This window comes from Neoarius graeffei, chromosome 1, assembly GCF_027579695.1.
Source record: "Neoarius graeffei isolate fNeoGra1 chromosome 1, fNeoGra1.pri, whole genome shotgun sequence".
NCBI classification, from domain to species: Eukaryota; Metazoa; Chordata; class Actinopteri; order Siluriformes; family Ariidae; genus Neoarius; species Neoarius graeffei.
In genome coordinates this window covers 115,665,462-115,688,540 of record NC_083569.1, presented here as the reverse complement: position 1 = coordinate 115,688,540, position 23,079 = coordinate 115,665,462, and the positions used below count along the sequence as shown (strand labels likewise).

General features: G+C 43.3%; 1 protein-coding gene across 1 annotated transcript in view; it reads right to left on the bottom strand.

Annotated features, from left to right (window-relative positions):
- The window catches only part of LOC132885998 (uncharacterized), a 149,667-nt gene that overhangs the window by 23,829 nt on the left and 102,759 nt on the right, over nt 1–23,079 (bottom strand). The window contains exon 12 of the mRNA XM_060920540.1: nt 18,737–18,982. Coding sequence (XP_060776523.1) covers nt 18,737–18,982 — 246 coding nt within the window. The remainder of the gene's footprint in view (nt 1–18,736; nt 18,983–23,079) is intronic.

The window sequence follows — 23,079 nt, the reverse complement described above, 5'->3', positions numbered from 1 at the left end:
GTAGAAATGTATTAATTAGCAGTACATATCGAGCGCCAGAAACTAGTATAGAGGCGTTTAAGGACTGGGTAGAAAAGACATTTACAGTAGACAATAAAGTTTTCATTTGTGGGGATACTAATATTGATCTGTTGAACCCTAATAAGTACAGTATGACTGAGGAATTTATTAATACCATGTACAGTATGAGTCTCCACCCAAAAATTACCAGACCCACCAGAATTACTGACCATAGTGCTACCTTAATAGATAATATATTTACCAATGATATAGAGAATAACATTATAAGTGGAATATTAATCAATGATATTAGTGATCTAGTGATTACCAGTGAAGTGATTACTAGTGATTACCAGTTTTTACAATTTATGACTGTAATCATAAGAGAAATGTGACAGACCATAAACTTAAGTATAGAAGAGTTAGGACTGAGGAGGCCATGTTTGCATTAAATATGATTTATTAATACAAGACTGGGAATCAGTTTATACAGAGAATAGCATTGATAGAGCATATGATAACTTTTTAAGTATATTCAAATTATTATATGATAAAAATTGCCCACTGAAGCAATATAGTACAAAACAAAACTATAATGACCAACCTTGGATTACTAAGGGATTACAAAATGCCTGTAAGAAGAAAAACACTCTATATAGAGAATTTATTAAATTAAGAAGCAAAGAATAAATATAAAAAATATAAAAACAAGTTAACAAGTATCATAAGGAGATGTAGGAAGGATTATTATGGTAAATTAATAAATAATAAAAATAATAAAGGAATATATTAAATAGTATTATTAAAGACGGTTCTTGACACATTACCCTAAATACTTTAATGACAAAGGTATCGAAAATTATAACATGGGTGTAGTTGCTAATAGTTTTAATATTTTTTTTGTTAATGTTGGACCAAGATTAGCTCAAAATATCTCTGATCCAGTAACAAATGATGATTGTATAGATAATTTTATAAAGAGGAATTCTTGTTCTATGTTTTTTTACACCAGTAGATGAGAAGGAAATTATTGATATAGTCAATAAATGTAGTAATAAAATATCCACAGACTGTAATGATATTGATATGAAACTAGTGAAAACTATTATTGGGGGGATTTCTAAACCATTAACATACATCTGTAACTTGTCATTTCAAACCGGTACATTTCCAACCAATATGAAAATGGCAAAAGTAATTCCATTGTATAAATCTGGGGACAAACACAACTTCACAAATTACAGACCTGTTTCTTTATGTTAGAACCTGTGTCTGTCTCAGTTCAGATGCGTTGACGTAAGAGCGCTCTGGAGCAGGGTTAAAACAAACCACACGAGTTAAATCAATCTGGTTTATTCAAGCACTGCTCAACGATACACAGAAAGAGCAGGGTTTATATACATCAGAAGCTTGCGTGACAAGATAAGTAAGGGGCTCGGGGGCACAAGGTCAACTCGCCAGATAAGGAGTCGTTTTTATTATACATGAAAGAGCAGACCATACACCCCCTAGAACAGGAGGAACCAGGAATGTGGTTTCAGCGAAACTAGAAGGTACAGAGAAAATAAAAGAGTATGTTCTCGCGATTATGCACGTTTACCAGGGTGTGAAAGGGTCATAAAGCTCAGGACAGCTATGCACGAGAACACACACAATCTTACAATCCCCTCTTTTATACTTTGTTTACAGAGTATAACTACAGTTTAGACTCTAACGTATTGACAGACATAACAAGACTGATTAGTATGTTGTTTAGCAGTCCAATTGGCAAATCGCCAAAAAACGTTGTCCTCGTGGCTGGCTTGAGCGGGATTCCCTGCTCCAAGCGCTAAGACCAATACCAGAAGGAAAGTCATACTGGTCACTGACTTTGTTCTTTCTGTGTCCACAGGATGTAGATAGTTGAAGGTAGCCCAGGCTCACGTGTCTTCCAGATTCCTCAGTTCAGAAGTCTGCGGGACGCACCGACCATCCCCTCTTTGTAGATCAGCCGAAACCGGATCACTCCGGATGCTGGAAAGGGGATCCCTGAAAAGGCCGTCAGCTATTGTCACAGCAACTTTCTGAAACACAAAAACCTGTTAAGCATCAACAATATAGATTTCTATTACATTGGAGCCTTCTTTATTCGACTGGCATGAATCCACTGTGGAAAAAGGTCAGTTAGTACAGCCGTTCGAGTTACAGCGAGCACATCCGTGGGTTCACTGTAGGGCGGTTCCTCCAAAGGAGCGCCTAATTTCGCAAATTTCTTTACCAACACTTTATCCCCTACCTCAAAGGGGTGAGTGGGTGCCTCAGGAATGGGAGGCTTTTTGGAATTTAGTCTCGTCCAGTACTCATCCAACACCCGCATGAGACCCACGGCGTACTCACTGAGATGTACATCAAGATCACTCGTTCCTATAGCCTGCATACCTCTGCGCCAGGGTGTAGGAAAAGGCCGGCCCATCACGAGCTCGTACGGAGACAGGTTGTCGAGGGCCACTTGAGCGGTCATTCGCATGTCAGCGAGAACTAAAGGCAAAACTTGTACCCAATTTTTAGTACCAGCTTCTTGCATGGCTTTACGCAGCTTACCCTTGATTGTTCTGTTTGCGCGCTCCACAATACCGGAGGATTGTGGATGGTACGGGATGTGGAATCGCCAAAGGATTTTTAGGTCCTTACATAGTTCTTGTGTCACCTTAGAGGTGAACGGCGTCCCTTTGTCAGAGTCTATCCCTACCGGGAGACCATAACGCGGAATGATTTCTTGCGTCAATTTGTTTACCGCCGTGCGAGCGTCTTCTTTCCCGCAAGGGAAAGCCTCCACCCATCGTGAAAATTTGTCGACCATGACCAAGAGATACTTAAAGGGGCCCTGTTTTGGCATGTGAGTAAAGTCAATCTGCCATTCCTGGAACGGCGTGTCAGGTATGGGAAGGTGCTGATGTACCGCGCCTGGTTTAGATGGATTATTCTGGGCGCACGTTAAACATCTGTCTAGAATGTGATGTACATCGGTGTGTATTTTGTCGATGCAAAATATTTTGGATAAATCCTCCACTACCCCCCTTCGTCCGCGGTGAGTGGGACCATGAAACTCGCGGACGAGGAAAGGAGTGCAATGTCTAGGCAAACAAAGGCGGCCCTGAGCATCGATCCGAACGCCGTCAGACGGCTGCGCGCCGCATGAGTCCCAGAAATGGTTGTCTGAGGCCGAAGCGGAGGCCTGGAGGGAGATCAAGTCAATGTCCGGAAGAACGGCACTAATCATACGGCTGGATGAGACCAGGGAGAGAGTAAGCGAAGGCGGAAAAACACCGGAGGCAGCCGCGGCTTTGGCAATGCGATCGGCGAGAGAGTTTCCCCTGATCTCAAAAGAGTCCCCAATACAATGAGCACGAGTCTTAACAATGGCTAAAGAGCGCGGGAGAAGACAGGCGGTGATTAAATCAGTAACAAGCGAAGAATGAGAAATGGGCTTACCGTCTGCAGTGGTGAACCCACGCGAAGCCCAAATCCGACCAAAGTCGTGAGCAACGCCGAAAGCGTAACGTGAATCAGTGTAGATAGTGACGTCTGTGTCCTGGGCAATAACACATGCACGGGTTAGAGCGTATAGTTCGGCAGCCTGAGCCGAGGAGAAAGGAAGAGAAAAAGCTTCAACAGTTTCATCAGGAAGGCGGCACACAGAATAACCACACACAAAGACGCCGTCAGAGGGGCGTGAACACGAGCCATCCACGAACAGCGAATCACCTGAAAGTAAGGGGGTGGAACGTAAGTCGGGGCGGATACTTGTCTCGAAAAGAATGCTAGAAATGCAGTCGTGTGTTTCAGAAGGAAGAAAATCATCCTGTGAATTGAGGAGGTGCTGAAGCGCGTGCGCGAGAGAATCAAAGGAGGAGGAGGGCTTAACAGTAAGGTTTTCGGTGGCCAAAAGAATAGACTCGTATCCAGAGCGACGCTGCGCAGATAAATGCTGGGTACTGAGGTTCTTTAAAACGTGCACTACATCATGTGAGGTGTGGAGAACGAGCGGGTGAGACAAAACCAGCCGTTCAGCGTCCGTGACCATGACAGCACATGCAGCCACCGCCCTGAGGCAAGCAGGGAGGCCCTGTGCCACAGAATCAAGAGTTTTAGAGAGGAACGCACAAGGCCGCATACCCCCCCCGTGCTCCTGCGCCAAAACCCCAGACGCAGTTCCCTGCTGGTTGCACACATATAAATGAAACGGCAAACGGTAATTCGGAAGTCCGAGAGCAGGGGCCGAGCATAAAGCCTGTTTCAAGGCCCTGAAGGCCGTCAGCATCTCATCAGACCACACCAGGGGCTGAGTCAAAGGGTCCGAGTGCAGAATTGCAGAGCGCAGACACTTGTCATAGGTGGAACAGTCAGGAATCCACTGGCGGCAGTAATTGATAAGTCCCAGAAAAGCCATGAGGGCGTGTTTGGTGGCAGGCACCTGAGTGTCTAGGATGACCTGCACACGCTCGGGGCTGAGCCTGCGGGAGCCCTGGGAGAGATCGTGACCCAGATATCGAACAGTGGGGAGGCAGAACTGAAGCTTAGTTCGTGAGACCTTGAAACCTTCTTGCGCCAGAAGAGAGAGGAGAGCGAGTGTGGCTTTAGCGCAAAGGTCCTCGTCCTCCGCCGTTACCAGAAGATCATCCGCGTATTGGAGCACGGAGGAGCCCGAGGGGAGGCACAAACCGGCCAAGGCGTCCCTCACTACGGCTGTAAAAACCGCGGGGGAATCGACATATCCTTGGGGTAACCTGGTCCATGTGTACTGCTTTCCCCTGTGCGTAAAAGCGAACAGGGGCTGCGTGTCGTGGCCCACAGGGACGCTGAAAAAGGCAGAACAGAGGTCAATCACAGAGAAAAACGCATGTTCACACGGAATCGAGGCCATAAGAGAGGGAACGTCTGGAACTAATGGGGCGACTGGGATAATTAACTCATTAATCTTACGCAAATCCTGGGTGAAATGCCACGTGCCGTTGGGCTTCTGCACCGGATTCACTGGGGTGTTATAAGGGCTGACACAGGGAACAACCACACCTTGCTCTAGGAGAGAACACAGAACATCATCAATGCCAGACAGTTTAGCTGGGGAAAGGGGGTACTGTTTTACATATACTGGCGAAGAGTGTTTAATGACCGCCTCGTAAGGGGTACAGTTAACAAAGCCCACCTCGTCCTTATGTTCCGCCCAAAGAGAAGCTGGAAGGTCAGAAAGAGAGGGTGTGAGGTGGGTAACGGCACAAGCAGCATTGAGAAGGTTATGGGGAAGAGAAAGGGAGGTGAGGGCAAGAGCAGCCGACGAAGTGTCGTCTGGTATGTCAACAACCATGTGTGAGCCACTAAAAGAAATAGAGAGCCCTAGGAGGCTCATGAGGTCCCGTCCAAGCAGGTTAAAAGGGCAATCAGGCATGCAAACAAAGGAGTGAGAAAACTTCAGTAAAGGATCAAGGGCACAAGTAACAGAAAGGGGGGGCGTGCAACTGGAATGGAAAGGAACCCCTTCTATTCCCACAGAGCTTACAGACCGTGTAGATAAAGGACCCGCATATTCCCTCCCCACTGAGGACATGGTAGCCCCGGTGTCGAGTAAAAAAGGATATTCAGTCCCTGCCAGGCATAAAACAATAGTGGGAAGATCTTCGTTAAGAGGGGAGCTGAATAAAAGATTTAACATAGCAACGGTCGGGGTTTCATCGCTCTGAGGGCAGCCCTATGGGCGGGCAGGATCTCTCTGCCCTGTGGGGCTTGAACCGGCGCGCATGACGGGTTTCTCGCGTTCCTGCTCATCTCGCTGTTTCGCATGACATTCTCTTATCCAGTGCCCCTCTTTTCCACAATAGTGGCACTTTCCATTTCTCCTCCCTCCCCCGCCGCGCGGTCCCGTTCGGCGACCCCTCTCCTGTCGTCCCTCCGCTCGTCCGCCCGGCACGACGGATAAACATGCTTTATTCGTTTTACAGTCTAAAAGACCATCGCTCTCCAGCGTGCGCACCCGCTCCCCGGCCTGACGGAGGACCAGATTATTCCGGTCACTCCAGTGATGTTTTAAAACGCTCTGTATTTCGGGGCGACAATTAGACAGAAAGGTGGACAAGAACATTGGGTTCGGGTTTGCCAAATCAAGTTCAAGACCTCCCAAATGTTGCCAAACTTCCCCAAAGCGCTTCCAGAAAGCCGACGTCAGCTCAGAACGCTCCTGTTTGCAATTAGTGACCTGTGACAGGTCTCTATTTGCTTGTTTTAAGGCGAGCAGGTATCGCGTCAATTGCTCACGAAGCTGCTGCAGCGCGTCCGGCGTGTCTTTCCAAAAGAAGGTAGACACGGTGCGCTGGCGAGGGCGACCGTTTTCCCCTACCGGAGGCAATTCCTCCCTAACATTAACAGCAATATCGTTGACGGGGCGGAGGACCTGAACGTTTTCTAACAGGGCTGTCTCATCATATGCGCCTCCTAATTTATTTTGCAGAATAAACCGGTAATCAGCTCCCGTAAGCTGACAATTACGAGAAACATTAATTAACTGATCAACAAAAAGCAAGGGCTTATCGGGTGACGGAAGAAGCGAGATGATGTCCTTAAGAGCCGACGGGGACGGAGGAGTTATATCAATACCACTGCGCTTTGCAACCCATACACAAGCAGCGTTTTGTGGCGGATAAGGACGCGAGCCGGCGTCTGGACCCACACCATCGGGATTATCCCAATCGTCATCATCAGTGTCATCATCGGTATCGTCACTACTTTCTTCGTCTTTGCCGTTCTTGGCTGATGCAGGCGCACCCTTTATCCCTCCGGGACGCTGCCCTCTGTCAACCGTGGGGGGGGGGCACGCAGACACAGCAGCCAGGGACGGATAAATTTTAGGAATCGTTTTTGCAGCTGACGGCGATTTACCAGTAATTTTTCCAGCCTTACTATAAGGTGGAGGTTTACTATCTAACGAGGCTGGAGGAGCAGAATGAGATTTGGATTTTCCTAGCGCCGCCTCCTCCGTTTCCTTGGTGACGGGTGCAGCCCGAGGCTTCGGGATGGATTTCAGGACTGAACGGGGAGTATAAGCCTGTTTAAAATTATCCCAAATCTTCTTCATATCATACCATTTGGCATATCCATCCCGCATATACGGGCGATCCCAGCCGGGGTCCCCTAATCCCTCATAAATCATGCGATGGGCCGATGCAAGATAACCAGGATCGAATGTACCTTGACGGGGATAGGAAGGAATTTGAGGGTTGGCCTCAGTCCAACCTGCCAAATTATCGAGCCAGGGAGAAACATAATAAGCAAAACCGCACCTAGTCATCCACTCGGCCGGGGTTTCCCCTGGCGCAGGCTTAGGGAACGAGCTTCCCATCGTACAATGACAACAAACGGATCTGAAGAGGAACAGACAACAAATATAGTACAAATTTGTATAGCGCGCTCTTCCTGGACTCGAACCAGGGAAAACTGTCCTCCGTAGGACACTACGAAACTACTGCCAACCAGGTAGTCAATCAAACATGTCTTACCTGATTGAGAGTATCACGTCGGGGTCACCAAATTGTTAGAACCTGTGTCTGTCTCAGTTCAGATGCGTTGACGTAAGAGCGCTCTGGAGCAGGGTTAAAACAAACCACACGAGTTAAATCAATCTGGTTTATTCAAGCACTGCTCAACGATACACAGAAAGAGCAGGGTTTATATACATCAGAAGCTTGCGTGACAAGATAAGTAAGGGGCTCGGGGGCACAAGGTCAACTCGCCAGATAAGGAGTCGTTTTTATTATACATGAAAGAGCAGACCATACACCCCCTAGAACAGGAGGAACCAGGAATGTGGTTTCAGCGAAACTAGAAGGTACAGAGAAAATAAAAGAGTATGTTCTCGCGATTATGCACGTTTACCAGGGTGTGAAAGGGTCATAAAGCTCAGGACAGCTATGCACGAGAACACACACAATCTTACACTTTACTTCCTCAATTCTCCAAAATTCTTGAAAAACTATTCAATAACAGATTAGATAAAGTCATTGAAAAATACAAACTACTCAGTGATGGTCAATATGGATTTAGAGCAAATAGATCAACAGAGATGGCACTAATGGATTGAAGAAATCAGTAACTCTATAGATAAGAAATATGTCGCTGGGATATTTATTGATCTTCAAAAATATTTTGATACTATTAATCACGATATATTAATTAATAAGATAGAACAATAATGGGATAAGGGGAGTTGTATTAAATTGGATAAAAAGTTATTTGAGCAACAGGACACAATTTGTGAAGTTGGGTGACTGTCTCAACTCGTTTGAATATTGATTGTGGTGTCCCTCAGGGGTCAGTATTGGGTCCTAAACTGTTTATTCTTTATATAAATATGTGAAATGTATCAAAGATATTTAAGATGGTATTATTTGCAGATGAGACAAATGTGTTTTGTTCTGGAACAAATTTACATGAGTTAGAAAACAATCTCTTCAGAATTGTGCAGGTTAAAAAGTTGGTTTGTTCGAAATAAATTATCATTAAATCTGTCTAAAACAAAAATCACATTATTTAATAATTATAAAATAAATAGGGCAATAAATGTACAGGTAGATGGTGTTGATGTTGAAAGAGTTTCTAATAATAAATTTCTTGGGGTAATAATAGATGATAGAATTAATTGGAAATCACATATAAAATACATACTAATGAAACTATCAAGAAGCATATCTGTGTTGAGTAAAGCTAAGCACGTCCTGGACTATAATTCACTCCGCAGTCTTTACTGTTCCCTGGTTTTACCGTACTTAAATTGCTGCTCAGTGGTGTGGGGAAATACGTATAAAATGTTCATGCAATAACTATACTTCAAAAAAGAGCTACAAGAATAATTCATAGTCCTGGTTACCGAGATCATATTAATTCACTATTCTTAAATTCAAAATGTTTAAAATCCAGGGATATTATAGAATTTAAAACTGCCTTAGTAATGTACAAAGTAAGGAATTATAATGTACCAAGGAATATCCAAATGTTCTCAGATAGAGAGGGGGGCTATAATTTAAGGGGGAAATTGAAATTTAAAATCCGCAGTGCTAGGACAACATTAAAAATGTTCAGTATTTCTATTTGTGGAGTAAAGCTTTGGAACAGTTTGAATGTGGAGCTCTTATATACATGTATTGTATGTGTGTATATATGCGTAGCATAAGTATTTGTATATATGATTTGATCAATATTATACCATGTTGGTATGTCGGTATGTTATTTTTTTTTGTTGATTTTGCTTTCTTTTGTATATATAGTTTATTATGGTGGAAAGTGACGTTTGATTAACGGTGGTATAGAGGGTTAGGATTTGATAAGTTATTTACTTCTTCCTAATCCTTTCCGAACATTATTATGTTATTGCCTTGTGGCTACGCTATTCTGTTTATGACGATGTTTTGATGATTGCATTTTTATTTTTTGTTGGTTTTTATATCTTCTTTACTGTTCGGAATAAAATCAATCAATCAATCAATCAAAAAAAAGCCAAACTGGGGTGACTATTTCCCGGGACACAATATGGTGTACACTGCAGAGGAATGGCATGCATGGATTCCGTCCACGAAAGAAGCCTCTCCTAAAGCTCAGGCACAAAAAACCCTGCCTAGAGTTTGCCAGGACCCATGCTGACAAAGATGAAGACTACTGGGACTCTATACTCTGGAGTAATGAGACCAAGATGTTTTTGGAACTGATGGCTTCAAAACTGTATGGCATCGCAAAGGTGAGGAATACAAAGAAAAATGCATGGTGCCTACAGTGAAACATGGTGGTGGCAGTGTCCTTATGTGGGGCTGCATGAGTGCTGCTGGTGTCGGGGAGCTGCATTTCATTGATGGCATCATGAATTCACAGACGTATTGCTCTCGACTGAAAGAGAAGATGCTACCATCACTCTGTGCCCTTGGTTGTCATGCACTTTTCCAACAGGACAATGATCCTAAACACACATCTAAGGCCACTGTTGGATTTCTGAAGAACAGGGTGAAAGTGATTCAGTGGCCAAGTATGTCTCCTGATCTGAACCCAATCGAACAACTATGGGGAATTCTGAAGAGACAAGTTGAGCATCACTCTCCATCCAGCATCCAGTCACTAAAAGAGGTCATTGTTTAAGAATGGAAAAAGATTGATGTTGCAAAATGTCACCAATTTGTTCATTCCATGCCTAGAAGACTTGGTGCCGTCATTAAAAATCATGGAGGCCATACAAAGTACTAGATGTAGTTGTTTTTGTTGTGGGGTGTACTCATTTTTGCACCACTCTAATTTGAGTAAAACTGAAAAATGTGTAATCTAAGTTATATTATTAACCTTACTTTTTCCCGTTATAAGTTAAACAGATGTTATATTAAACTTTGTCTTGTCAACATTTTGGAAATTGTTTGTGTTCATTGAGATATTGTTTAAAATGTTAATTTTCAAAGGGGGTGTACTCATTTACGCTGAGCACTGTACATGGATGTGGTGAGAGAGGACATGAAAGTGGCAGGTGTGGTAGAGAAGGATGCGGAAGACAGGGAGCAATGGAGACAAAAGATCCGCTGTGGTGACTCCTAATCGGGAGCAGCCAAAAGAAGAAAAAGAAGAAGGTGCAATAATAACTGTATTTAATCAAACAAATTAAATTGGCCAAATGAATCTTATCCCAGTCAGTAGATATCACTCCGGAAGTCCAGAAAGACCATGAGTTATTTATTTATTCTTTTCTCAATTCTGTTATCTTGATATAATGACTTCCTTGATTTTGAAATAACAAAAGGTATTTTCTTCAGAACTTATTTTTTCTCATGATATCAAAATGTACAGTTAAGCCTCATTCACAACCCCCCATAAGTGTTTTGGACACGCACGGGTCGCAGGGTTTGGTAGCTTGCAGGCGTGCCGCAGGGTCATGGTGAACCCGGGGGAAAGTTTGGGGGAGGAGTACGGGCAAAGTACTTGTCAAGTACAGGTTGCACACCTGACTTCCTCGAGGCGTGGGAAAAATTGTGCCGTTACCCTGTGGAAAGTGTATATCTAACGCATGTGATCAGTGTGTGTGGAGTGTATGAGACTTGCATTTTACCAGTTTCCTGCGCTCCGAGTTCAGGTCGCATTTGTGAAGCGCGTGTGATGCATGTGATTAGCACGTTACAATCACTCATAACTTGCGTGTGACTCAAGCCAGGAGTGGGTATAAAACCAGCGTGTCTGCAGCATCTGTCTTTCGACTGACGAACAGTGGATATTTTGTGGGAAAAATTTAATTTTCAGTTTAAAGTTTAGAAAATGGGACCCAAGAAGAAGCGAACAAAAGTGAAGTAACCCAACATGAAACAGCAGAGGGGGAGGAGGAGGAAGAGTTTGATGATGATGGTAGCAGCACCAGCGAGCCCTGCACGGACAGGGAGAAGTTTGCCTTCAAGCCGGCAGAAGGCAGCACCCCGCCAGAGGGATTTTCACAGGTAAATACACATGCTTTAAACATTCATTTCAGTATATATATGCTTATGTAATTAATATTATATACAGTGGTGCTTGAAAGTTTGTGAACCCTTTAGAATTTTCGATATTTCTGCATAAATATGAGCTAAAACATCATCAGATTTTCACACAAGTCCTAAAAGTAGATAAAGAGAACCCAGTTAAACAAATGAGATAAAAATATTACACTTTGTCATTTATTTATTGAGGAAAATGATCCAATATTACATATCTGTGAGTGGCAAAAGTATGTGAACCTCTCGGATTAGCAGTTAATTTGAAGGTGAAATTAGAGTCAGGTGTTTTCAATAAATTGGTATGACAATCAGGTGTGAGTGGGCACCCTGTTTTATTTAAAGAACAGGGATCTATCAAAGTCTGATCTTCACAATACATGTTTGTGGAAGTGTATCATGGCACGAACAAAGGAGGTTTCTGAGGACCTCAGAAAAAGCGTTGTTGATGCTCATCAGGCTGGAAAAGGTTACAAAACCATCTCTAAAGAGTTTGGACTCCACCAATCCACAGTCAGATTGTGTACAAATGGAAGAAATTCAAGACCATTGTTACCCTCCCCAGGAGTGGTCGACCAACAAAGATCACTCCAAGAGCAAGGCGTGTAATAGTTGGCGAGGTGACAAAGGACCCCAGGGTAACTTCTAAGCAACTGAAGGCCTCTCTCACATTGGCTAATGTTAATATTTATGAGTCCACCATCAGGAGAACACTGAACAACAATGGTGTGCATGGCAGGGTTGCAAGGAGAAAGCCACTGCTCTCCAAAAAGAACATTGCTGCTCGTCTGCAGTTTGCTAAAGATCACATGGACAAGGCTATTGGAAAAATGTTTTGTGGATGGATGAGACCAAAATAGAACTTTTTGGTTTAAATGAGAAGTGTTATGTTTGGAGAAAGGAAAACACTGTATTCCAGAATAAGAACTTTATCCCATCTGTGAAACATGGTGGTGGTAGTATCATGGTTTGAGCCTGTTTGGCTGCATCTGGGCCAGGACAGCTTGCCATCATTGATGGAACAATGGATTCTGAATTATACCAGCGAATTCTAAAGGAAAATGTCAGGACATCTGTCCATGAACTGAGTCTCAAGAGACATTGGGTCATGCAGCAAGACAACGACCCTAAACACACAAGTCGTTCTACCAAAGAATGGCTAAAGAAGAATAAAGTTCATGTTTTGCAATGGCCAAGTCAAAGTCCTGACCTTAATCCAATCGAAATGTTGTGGAAGGACCTGAAGCGAGCAGTTCATGTGAAGAAACCCACCAACATCCCAGAATTGAAGCTGCTCTGTACAGAGGAACAGGCTAAAATTCCTCCAAGCTGGTGTGCAGGACTGATCAACAGTTACCGGAAACGTTTAGTTGCAGTTATTGCTGCACAAGGGGGTCACACCAGATACTGAAAGCAAAGGTTCACATACTTTTGCCACTCACAGATATGTAATATTGGATCATTTTCCTCAATAAATAAATGACAAAGTGTAATATTTTTATCTCATTTGTTTAACTGGGTTCTCTTTATCTACTTTTAGGACTTGTGTGAAAATCTGATGATGTTTTAGCTCATATTTATGCAGAAATATCGAAAATTCTAAAGGGTTCACAAACTTTCAAGCACCACTGTATGCTGATTTTCATGTATGTTTCAGCTAACGATGCCCAGAAGTGAGGACACTGCAATCCCATCATCGCTGTCAGGCCATTGTGCCATGCTCAGTGATGAAGACAAGGACATCCCAACACTCCGTCCCACCACTCAGCAGGACTAGGAGCCGGACAGCAGCTCGGAGTCAAAGTGTGTTTCAATGCCCAACTGTTGGGCTATTTAGTTGGGATTTTTTACAATGTAATAAAATGCGTTATTCCCTTACGTTTTATTATTTGACATTTGCATGGTAAATTAATACATACTCAAATAAAAACAGCAAATGAGGTGGTCTTCTTCCCTTCTACAATGCTATTTGCTACATGATTGGTTCCTTGGTTCCTCCCCAATATACTGTATATACCCAGAGTCTTGCCCCTATGGAATTTTTATGTCAGTTATTCATATCAAAAGCAGTATATAATGACAAAGTGTTGCCTGAAAGTACAGAAAATCATCATCGTTTAACTGAACGACTTCAACATTTATCAGGGTCAGGAGGAAAGTTGAACACCAGACCTCAGCTCATATCTGTGTTCTTGCTGGTTATCTTCATTATCCAGTGTAGTAAGATTATTGTTCCTTGTCTCTCTTTCTTCTCTGGCCTGTTTCTGTTCAGTTTTGCACTGCAAAGTCTGACAAATTTCCATTATTTAAACCAAGCTCAGTTTCAGCCTGGCAGCAGTGACCTGGTCCATGAGCTGGTACATTTATGAACACTGGCTATAGTGTAAGCACCATCAACACTTTAGTTTCACTAATTTCCACAGCAGGCTCCGAGTGGCATCACACTGCCAAGTCCATTAGTTTGGTTTTGTATGAAAATCCCAGGAATGCATTGGATTTTATTGGTTCAAATAATGGAAATTTTTGAAATGTCATCTTTTTTCTGTGAACGTTTTCTAAGACTACAATTAAAACAATTTGTATTGCATGGCTAAGACAAGTAGGGTGTGTGTTTTTTATCTTTCAAATGTTAGTAATGTTAAGATTGAATAATTCCTAATGCATACACTAAGTAACACAATAGGCACTGTGTGAAAACCACTTAAATGTTCAGTATTAATTTTGGAAACAAAATTTTATGGAAATTATTCTGTGATCATCCACCACTGTTGTCTTCTGTGGGCGTCCAGGTCTTTTTGCATTGATGAGTTCACCAGTGCTTTCTTTCTTTCTCAGGATGTACCAAACTGTAGATTTTGCCACTCCTAATATTGTCGCAATTTCTCGGATGGGTTTTTTCTGTTTTCGCAGCTTAAGGATGGCTTGTTTCACCTGCATGGAGAGCTCCTTTGACCGCATGTTTTCTTCACAGCAAAATCTTCCAAATGCAAGCGCCACACCTCAAATCAACTCCAGGCCTTTTATCTGCTTAATTGAGAATGACATAATGAAGGAATTGCCCACACCTGCCCATGAAATAGCCTTTGAGTCAATTATCCAATTACTTTTGGTCCCTTTAAAGGTCCCATGGCATGAAATTTTCACTTTCTGAGGTTTTTTAATGTTAAAATGAGTTCCTCTGACCTTCTTAAGTCACCCCAGTGGCTAGAAATTTCATAATGTGTAAACCAAACTATGCCCAATATTTGAGAATGGCGCGTCAAAACGGCGCATTGAGAAGCTCTTCCCTTGCCGACGTCAGCAAGGGAGATGATCCCCATGCCCCCCCTCTGGATTCCCACCCACTGTATGGATTGCCCGCCCAGCTCAAAAGTTGCCACCAAACATGGAAGTTGCGCTGTACATGGATGTGACAACACAGAAAGGAGTCTGTTTTTACTGCCGACGGGAGAGCCCCTGAAGACGCAGCGGCTTAATTTTATTTACTTCAATAATACGCCGTCGAGTCTACCTAAGACGGTGTATGTTTGTCGGAAGCATTTTCCTGATGAATGTTTCCACAACTTGGGACAGTACAGGGCAGGTTTTGCACATCAACTGTCACTGAAGCCTGGGTCCGTACCAAGCATCCCTGCCGCATCAGCCACAAACAGTGAACAAGTAAGTGTATAACTGTTAAGTCATTTTGCCGTGTTTTAAAATCGGTGCGTTAGCCTTGCAATGGCTACATTAGCTGTGCAGCTAACCGCTTCCTGCAGTTAGCCAGGTGCTCTGCGCTACAAAACCAAAAAGCATGCAGCATGCTCTGTTAAACTGGGTTTAGTCTGGAAATTGACTGTAACTTATGAGCTTATGTTTTGCCGTGTTTTAAAATCAGTGCCACGTTAGCCTTGCAATGGCTACATTAGCTGTGCAGCTAACCGCTCCCTGCAGTTAGCCAGGTACTCTGCGCTACAAAACCAAAAAGCATGCAGCATGCTCTGTTATAATAGCCAATCAAAACAGTTTTTACAAAGACACCCACATTCTTTTTTTAAGTCACTCGTTCATTTTATTTGTTTGTTTGTTCAGTAAAAACCCAAACATTTGTTGATTTTATTTTATTTCCTCGCGTCGCACCTTAATGATGTCAGCGCGTGGTATTTTTCCCTTCGCGGTTTGTTCCTTCTCTCTCGCCATAGTAAGACACCCACATCCGCTTGTTCTGACCCACTGGAGGTAGCGTCACAGTGCTGTTAGCCAATCAGAGGTAACACGTTTACATGTCATGAATATTAATGATAAGACCCGCCCCCACCCTCTACCCTTCCCCGCCTCCTGCTTCTCATTAGCAAAATGACGCACTGGGAAAAGCGCTGAAATGGGGCTTTCTCCCAGGAGGCTATATCTACGTGCCGAGGGTTCATTTCGAGAAAGGCTGCGGATATAACATCCGGAAACCTCCACGAGCCCGTTTAAAGCATCAATGAACCACCATGCCATGGGACCTTTAAAAACAGGGTGGCACATGTTAAGGAGCTGAAACTCCTAAACCCTTCATCCAATTTTAATGTGGATACCCTCAAATGAAAGCTGAAAGTCTGGACTTTGTCCATTATATAACTATAACCTGAATATGTTTCAGTAAACAGGTAAAAAAAAACAAAATTTGTGTCAGTGTCCAAATATATATGGACCTAACTGTATATACCCAGAGTCTTGCCCCTCATGTCACGTGCGCTGCGTGCACACCACACATAGGGGTAGAAAGTGAGATATACTTCTGTCTTGCGGGCCGCACAAATAGCAAGTGTGGAATACTTATGTAGTACTTCTGAGGCACGTCACTCAAACAACGACCGTGCGTCACTCATGCGACTGACTAGTATCCACTAAAAGAGAAGCTGAAGACATAAACACACATCTCTCTCTCTGAAGATTTCAGCTCTGACAGCACTCACTGACTCACCGTTGGAAGCGGTTCTCTTCTACACCTCCTCTGTCTTTGTCAGAAAACTTAAAGCTACAGTTTTACCTCTGACTGTTACAGTGAGCTGACACTGGAGACTCCTTCCTTAAGTTAAACAAACATCTTCCGACAGAAAACTTCACCATACCAATTATACCCTTTTTTTGTTGTTTTGTTAAATTACATCTTTTTAATCTCTTTATCATCGGGCTTAGATTATGTGACTCATCCACCGTACAAGTCCCTCTGAAAGAGCTGTTACTATAGAAACAGTACCATATTAGAATGAGTGCACTGTCAGAGCTGCTGTTATAGAAAATTAATCAACACCTTTTGACCAATCAGAATCCAGAATTCAACAGTTACATGGAATAATGTTATAGTGAGTATTTCTGCACTTCTCTGTTTCCATACAGGTATAAACACCTTTATAAGAGATTAGGAATGTGTTCATCCTTCTCATCATCACTGAATGGTTTATTATAATAATATTTTGTGAAATAAAAGTTTTATCACCTGCATCCACCAGTCTGTATCTCACATATGAGAGTGAATCTCTCCCTGATAAACACACACTCAACTGTTTTACTGACTTTACTGAGCCTTGTTCGACCTCACTGACCACAAATAACACCTACCTTTTAAAACTTATTTCAATATTATTTAAAACATTATAGAATATAGCGCTGTCGCCTCACAGCAAGAAGGTCCTGGGTTCGAGCCCCGGGGCCGGCGAGGGCCTTTCTGTGTGGAGTTTGCATGTTCTCCCCGTGTCCGCGTGGGTTTCCTCCAGGTGCTCCGGTTTCCCCCACAGTCCAAAGACATGCAGGTTAGGTTAACTGGTGACTCTAAAATTGACCGTAGGTGTGAATGTGAGTGTGAATGGTTGTCTGTGTCTATGTGTCGGCCCTGTGATGACCTGGCGACTTGTCCAGGGTGTACCCCGCCTTTCGCCCGTAGTCAGCTGGGATAGGCTACAGCTTGCCTGCGACCCTGTAGAAGGATAAAGCGGCTAGAGATAATGAGATGAGACATTATAGAATAACATGGAATTGCTATAATTATGCAGTATTTTTATTCACACCCCTCAGAACTTCAAACCTGTTGGAAAAAGTGAAAAATTTATGACGCACCTTTTGCTGTAATTCTGACTTCATCACTGTAGTCTGTGCAGTAGTCTGTGTTTGCCCATGCGTTCCGCCTGTGTGCTCCACACCAATACCCGGTTTCTCCTGCAGTATCAACTGTCACATTGAGTGTGTTGGTGTCTGTAGCTCCAGTGTTCACAAACTGCCAATACGGATTCTTTTTCTCCCAGAGAAACTGCCATCCAGCCCCCTGCTGCAGCTCACAGCTCAGAGTGATGGTGTCTCCAGTGTAGACGGAGCTCTGAGGATTCACTCTCACAGTCGCTTTGGGTTTTTCTGTCGGTATGAAATGATGAAGGTGTCAGAGCTGCTTTTCACTTCACAACAGAAGCAATAGATTCACTGTGCTCATTAAATGCTTTCAGAAATATTTCTAAGAAACATTTATATTTTTTTCGCGGTCCAAATCCTGCGCTCTGATTGGCTGGTGAGCGGGTCTGTATCCTAAATGTTTGGCAGCATTTCTCAGGAGAATAGCATTAATTTTACAGCATGGATAGCGATAACGACAGTGTTCACAGCGAGAGCGAGTTTCACTACCCTGAGGAAGAAGAAATAAAATAAAACATTTCGGCAGAAAGCTAAAAACCTCTAACTTGCTCACGGTTTGATCTCATTAGTTAATGAGGCCCATTTTGGACCATGTTATCCTCATACATAATATTACGTTCGGTAAAAACTTTAAACCAGGACAATCTCTTCTTCAAAGTTTCACCAAATGGCTTTATTTATGCAATATAAAGGTCATAATACTGGATAACTTTGGTCGAGCAAAAACATGGCTGAATCCTGAATGACTCCTATTTGTATAAATAGGGCACTACATAGGCGGCAGAATGTAGTGTTTTTCCTGCCATGGAAGTGCACTTGTATACCGAGGAGGAAGCCATTTGCATTACAGCCGTGAATGAGGATTCAAAATGGCGGCTCGGCTCGGGTTCCCCTTTCGGGCGCTCTCGCTTTCTGTTAGAATTTGGGAAAGAAAAATAAATAAATATATTAAGAAGGAAATTGGTGCCGACGAGACAAACTAAACAAACAGGGACTCAGTTACTGACAGCTCAAAATCTGAACCCTAAAAAATAATGGAAACATATTAAATTAAAACAAAACACCCACAGACTGACCTGATACAGTCAGTGTAACAGCATCACTGATCTCTGAATCCCGTCCTCTGCAGGTGTAGGAACCACCGCCAGAGTCACCAACAGACCTGATACTGAACTCCTTTGAGGCTAGATAGCTTCCGTCTTTGTAGAGTCCATATGGCCACTGAGTGTCTCCTCCTCCCTGTGTGTCACATCTGAGAGTAACACGCTCTCCAATGAACACATGTGTATCAGGCTGAATGGACACCACAGCTTTAACTCTCCCTGCAATAATAATGATAAAACGGAGTATATTACATTATCTTTATTTTGTTTTGTACAGCAGTCTTACATAACATTTTGTTAAAGTGCCATTCCCCCATTGGATTTATTCTTTGGCATAAAATACAATATATTTTATGACAACATGACTAGACAGAGAAATCTTTTAGCTTCAAAATGATATATCAAACATAATTTTTTGACAAAGACAAGTATATTAATTTTGCGACCAAAGTCACCTACCCTTTTAATTTCCGCGCGGTAGTGAAACGTGATGTCATCGGCAGGTTCCCCTTCTTGTGTACCACGTGTCGGTCTATTTTTAGACCAGGAAACCCCCAAAGTGAGAGAGTCATTTCTCCTCGTATATGGGGGCCAAAAAAATTGCGAAAAATTTTGAGTTAATCTTTCAGTTAGCTAGATTTATTGGTATTAGCTAGATTTATTGGTATTATTTTTATCGCGTTCTATCCGCCATTGCTGATAATATGTGCCACGTCACACATCACGTGGTACACAAGAAGGGGAACCTGCCGATGACATCACACGCGGAAATTAAAAGGGTAGGTGACTTTGGTCGCAAAATTAATATACTTGTCATTGTCAAAAAATTATGGTTGATATATCATTTTGAAGCTAAAAGATTTCTCTATGGCGGCACGGTGGTGTAGTGGTTAGCGCTGTCGCCTAACAGCAAGAAGGTCCTGGGTTCGAGCCCCGGGGCCGGCGAGGGCCTTTCTGTGTGGAGTTTGCATGTTCTCCCCGTGTCCGCGTGGGTTTCCTCCGGGTGCTCCGGGTTCCCCCACAGTCCAAAGACATGCAGGTTAGGTTAACTGGTGACTCTAAATTGACCGTAGGTGTGAGTGTGAATGGTTGTCTGTGCCTATGTGTCAGCCCTGTGATGACCTGGCGACTTGTCCAGGGTGTACCCCGCCTTTCGCCCGTAGTCAGCTGGGATAGGCTCCAGCTTGCCTGCGACCCTGTAGAAGGATAAAGCGGCTAGAGATAATGAGATGAGATTTCTCTATCTAGTGATACCATTTATATATGTTGTCAAAATATATTGTATTTTATGCCAAAGAATACATCCAATGGTGGAATGGCACTTTAAGGGCCTTGAGGAAATTGGTTCCGGGGGGAAAGTGACCATGGGGGAGGAGAAAAGAGGAACACGGGGAGAGAGGAGAAAAAGACGTGAGAGGAGTGAAGAAGTTGTATGCAAGTGTTCGGTCTGCAATAAACTGAATTTCTGTAAACCACCTGTAGCCCGTTTATTCCATGCCCCGGTAAGGAGGACGAGAGTTTCCACGCGCTTGCACCAACTTTTAGGGTTACAGGCTGGTGTCAGCGGTGTTTTCGTTGTTATTGGAAGATTCGTGGGGGGGGTTTCGACCGAGCAGTGGGCTAAGTTACTGGGGCTAGCTGAGTTTGACAGTGAGTGCATTTTGGATGAACATTGCTAATCACTGAGTGCTTATGCAAGTCACAACGTTTATCAGCTGCTAGTCTTCCGATCTCAGGCGACGAAACATGAGCTCCTATGAGGAAGTTGTGCTGTTTGCCCCACAAAATGCATCTACAACTGAAGCAAATAGGAGCGAGGATGCTGCTAATGTTAGGCTGGGTGAGTCTACTGCTGGGGACCAATGTAATTCAATAAAAAAAAACCTTTTTGTCACATGCACACTTCATGAACAATGAAATTCATCCTCTGCATTTAACCCATCTGAAGCAGTGAACACATGCACACACACCCAGAGCAGTGGGCAGCCACACACAGCGCCCGGGGTGCAGTCAGGGGTTCGGTACCTTGCTCAAGGGTACTTCAGCCCAAGGCCACCCCACGTTAACCTAACTGCATGTCTTTGGACTGTGGGGGAAACCAGAGCACCCGGAGGAAACCCACGCAGACACGGGGAGAACATGCAAACTCCACACAGAAAGGCCCTCACTGGCCACTGGGTTTGAACCCGGAACCTTCTTGCTGTGAGGCGACTGTGCTAACCACTACACCACCGTGCTGCCCACGGTGACAGTAAGGAGAAAGAAAGTTTTTCTCTGTGGAAAGCCAGATTAGAGCTCGCTGTACGAGCGTGTCCTGCGTCTCAGCAACAGAATTTAGCTACCATTTTGCCAACTAGGCTAAGTGGCGATGCCTTAGCATACTGGTTATCACTGCCACCCGCCACACAGAAGGACTATGATGCGTGTGTTTCCCGACTGACTGATGTTTTTGGCAGCAAGCAGTTTTTGCAACATTTTCAGACTTTTGTGAATGCCCGTCAGCGCATGCTGAAGGACCCACTTGAAGTTTTTGCTGCAGAGATAACTAGGCTAGTTTTTGAAACGTTTCCAAATTATGGAAAGCTGGCTATAACTATGGAGCGGTTCTGACGATTTGTTGCTGGACTAGACCCAGTTTTGCAAGTGAAGTGCCACAAACATGGGGCTACCACGTTGGAGGAGGCCCTAGCAGTGGCGTGTAAGTGGGAGCGAGCACAGGAAGCACTTCGGCTTGCACAACCACAGAATGCAGCCACCACTATTTCAAGTTCTAACACCGGCTCACAACCAGTTGCAAACCTCACAGCAATGGTGTCCACCAAAGCAGCAGCATACTCAGACCAAACCCCTGATGTATTATCAGCCATCAAACAACTGTCAGCGGAAGTCCAGACCTTGAGGTTGGCGGTGACCGACTTAAAACGACACAAGTCTTCACCATCCAGGCATGAGGACTTCAGGCAGCACCAGCGCTCACCAGAATGGTCCCCTCATCAGCGGGGAAGAGCAGCTTCACGCTTCTTTCCGCATGCATCACTGCAGAGATATCAACATTATGCTGGGTCACCAAGGTGTGGCTTCTCGCCGGAGCAGGGGTATTCTCACCGCCATCAATCCCCAGACCAAAGGGGACGACGCTACCCCAGCTCACCCCCATCTTCGCCACGTCAAGGACCCCAGCGTTTCTCCAGTAGCCGGGACAGCTATAATAGCCATCAGAGCCCGGAACCAATTTCCTCAAGGCCCTTAACAAAATGTTATGTGAGACTGCTGTATAAAACAAAATACAAACAAAATAAAGGTAATGTAATATACTCTGTGACAATAATAATAATAATAATAATAATGATTTGTTAAAATATACTAAAGTAATTCCCAAGTGTGCAGAGGTGGAAATAGTTATTTTAAATAACACTATGAATTATTTAATTAGACATAAACTAGAGATGCATCAATGCCATTTTTACAGACTGAGTATGAGTAAATAGTTTTGGCACCTCTTGATACACACAATAAAATTTGTTACCTTGTTAGTATTGAACCAAATGTTGACAATTTTTTTTTTATTTGGGGGGGGGGGGGGGGGTAAATGGACATTATGAATTTTCTGCACCTGCAAGCTTTAACCACCCAATACTTTAAAAAATATCCAGATTTAGAATTTAGACCGACTGTAACATTGAAACATTTTATTACATCAGTAACATGTTCATGTGTAACATATCTGAGTAAAAACCACAGAAATATTCCCTGTCCTGACTTACCAGGCAAGTGAGAAGTGCTGTTATAGAAAAAATAAAAATAAAAAACTCTGGTGTGGTGTGATTTGGCCTGGTGTGAAGCAGAGGGCTCTGATTTATACTTTGTACCTTCAGATGCAGCAGCACACTCACTGTGTATCTTATGGACATCCAGAACATTTAAAAACAACATGCACGAGATACAAGAGCCAAAAAATCTCTGTCAAGTTTCCAAGTCAAACTGTAAAATGTTTAATGTCACTGTGCATAAAAATCCCTAAACACACTGATGCACTCTGTCTCTAAGGGAACTTTCCTCTGCTGTCGTGATTCTTGTCATGAGCTGCATCTCAAATCTAAAATTCAGACCTTATATTCAAAAGTATTTACTAATCTAGAAAATCTTGATGGCTGGTACACAAATCAGACCTTTTGACCTTCCCAAGCTACTTTGATTGTTTGCTAAGATCATAGTCAATTAAAAAAAATTGCTTTGAAATTTTGCTCATGTTATCTGCCTTGGTTTATCCCATCGCTTCATTCACTCATAGTTATAATGTCAGTACAATAAGCTCG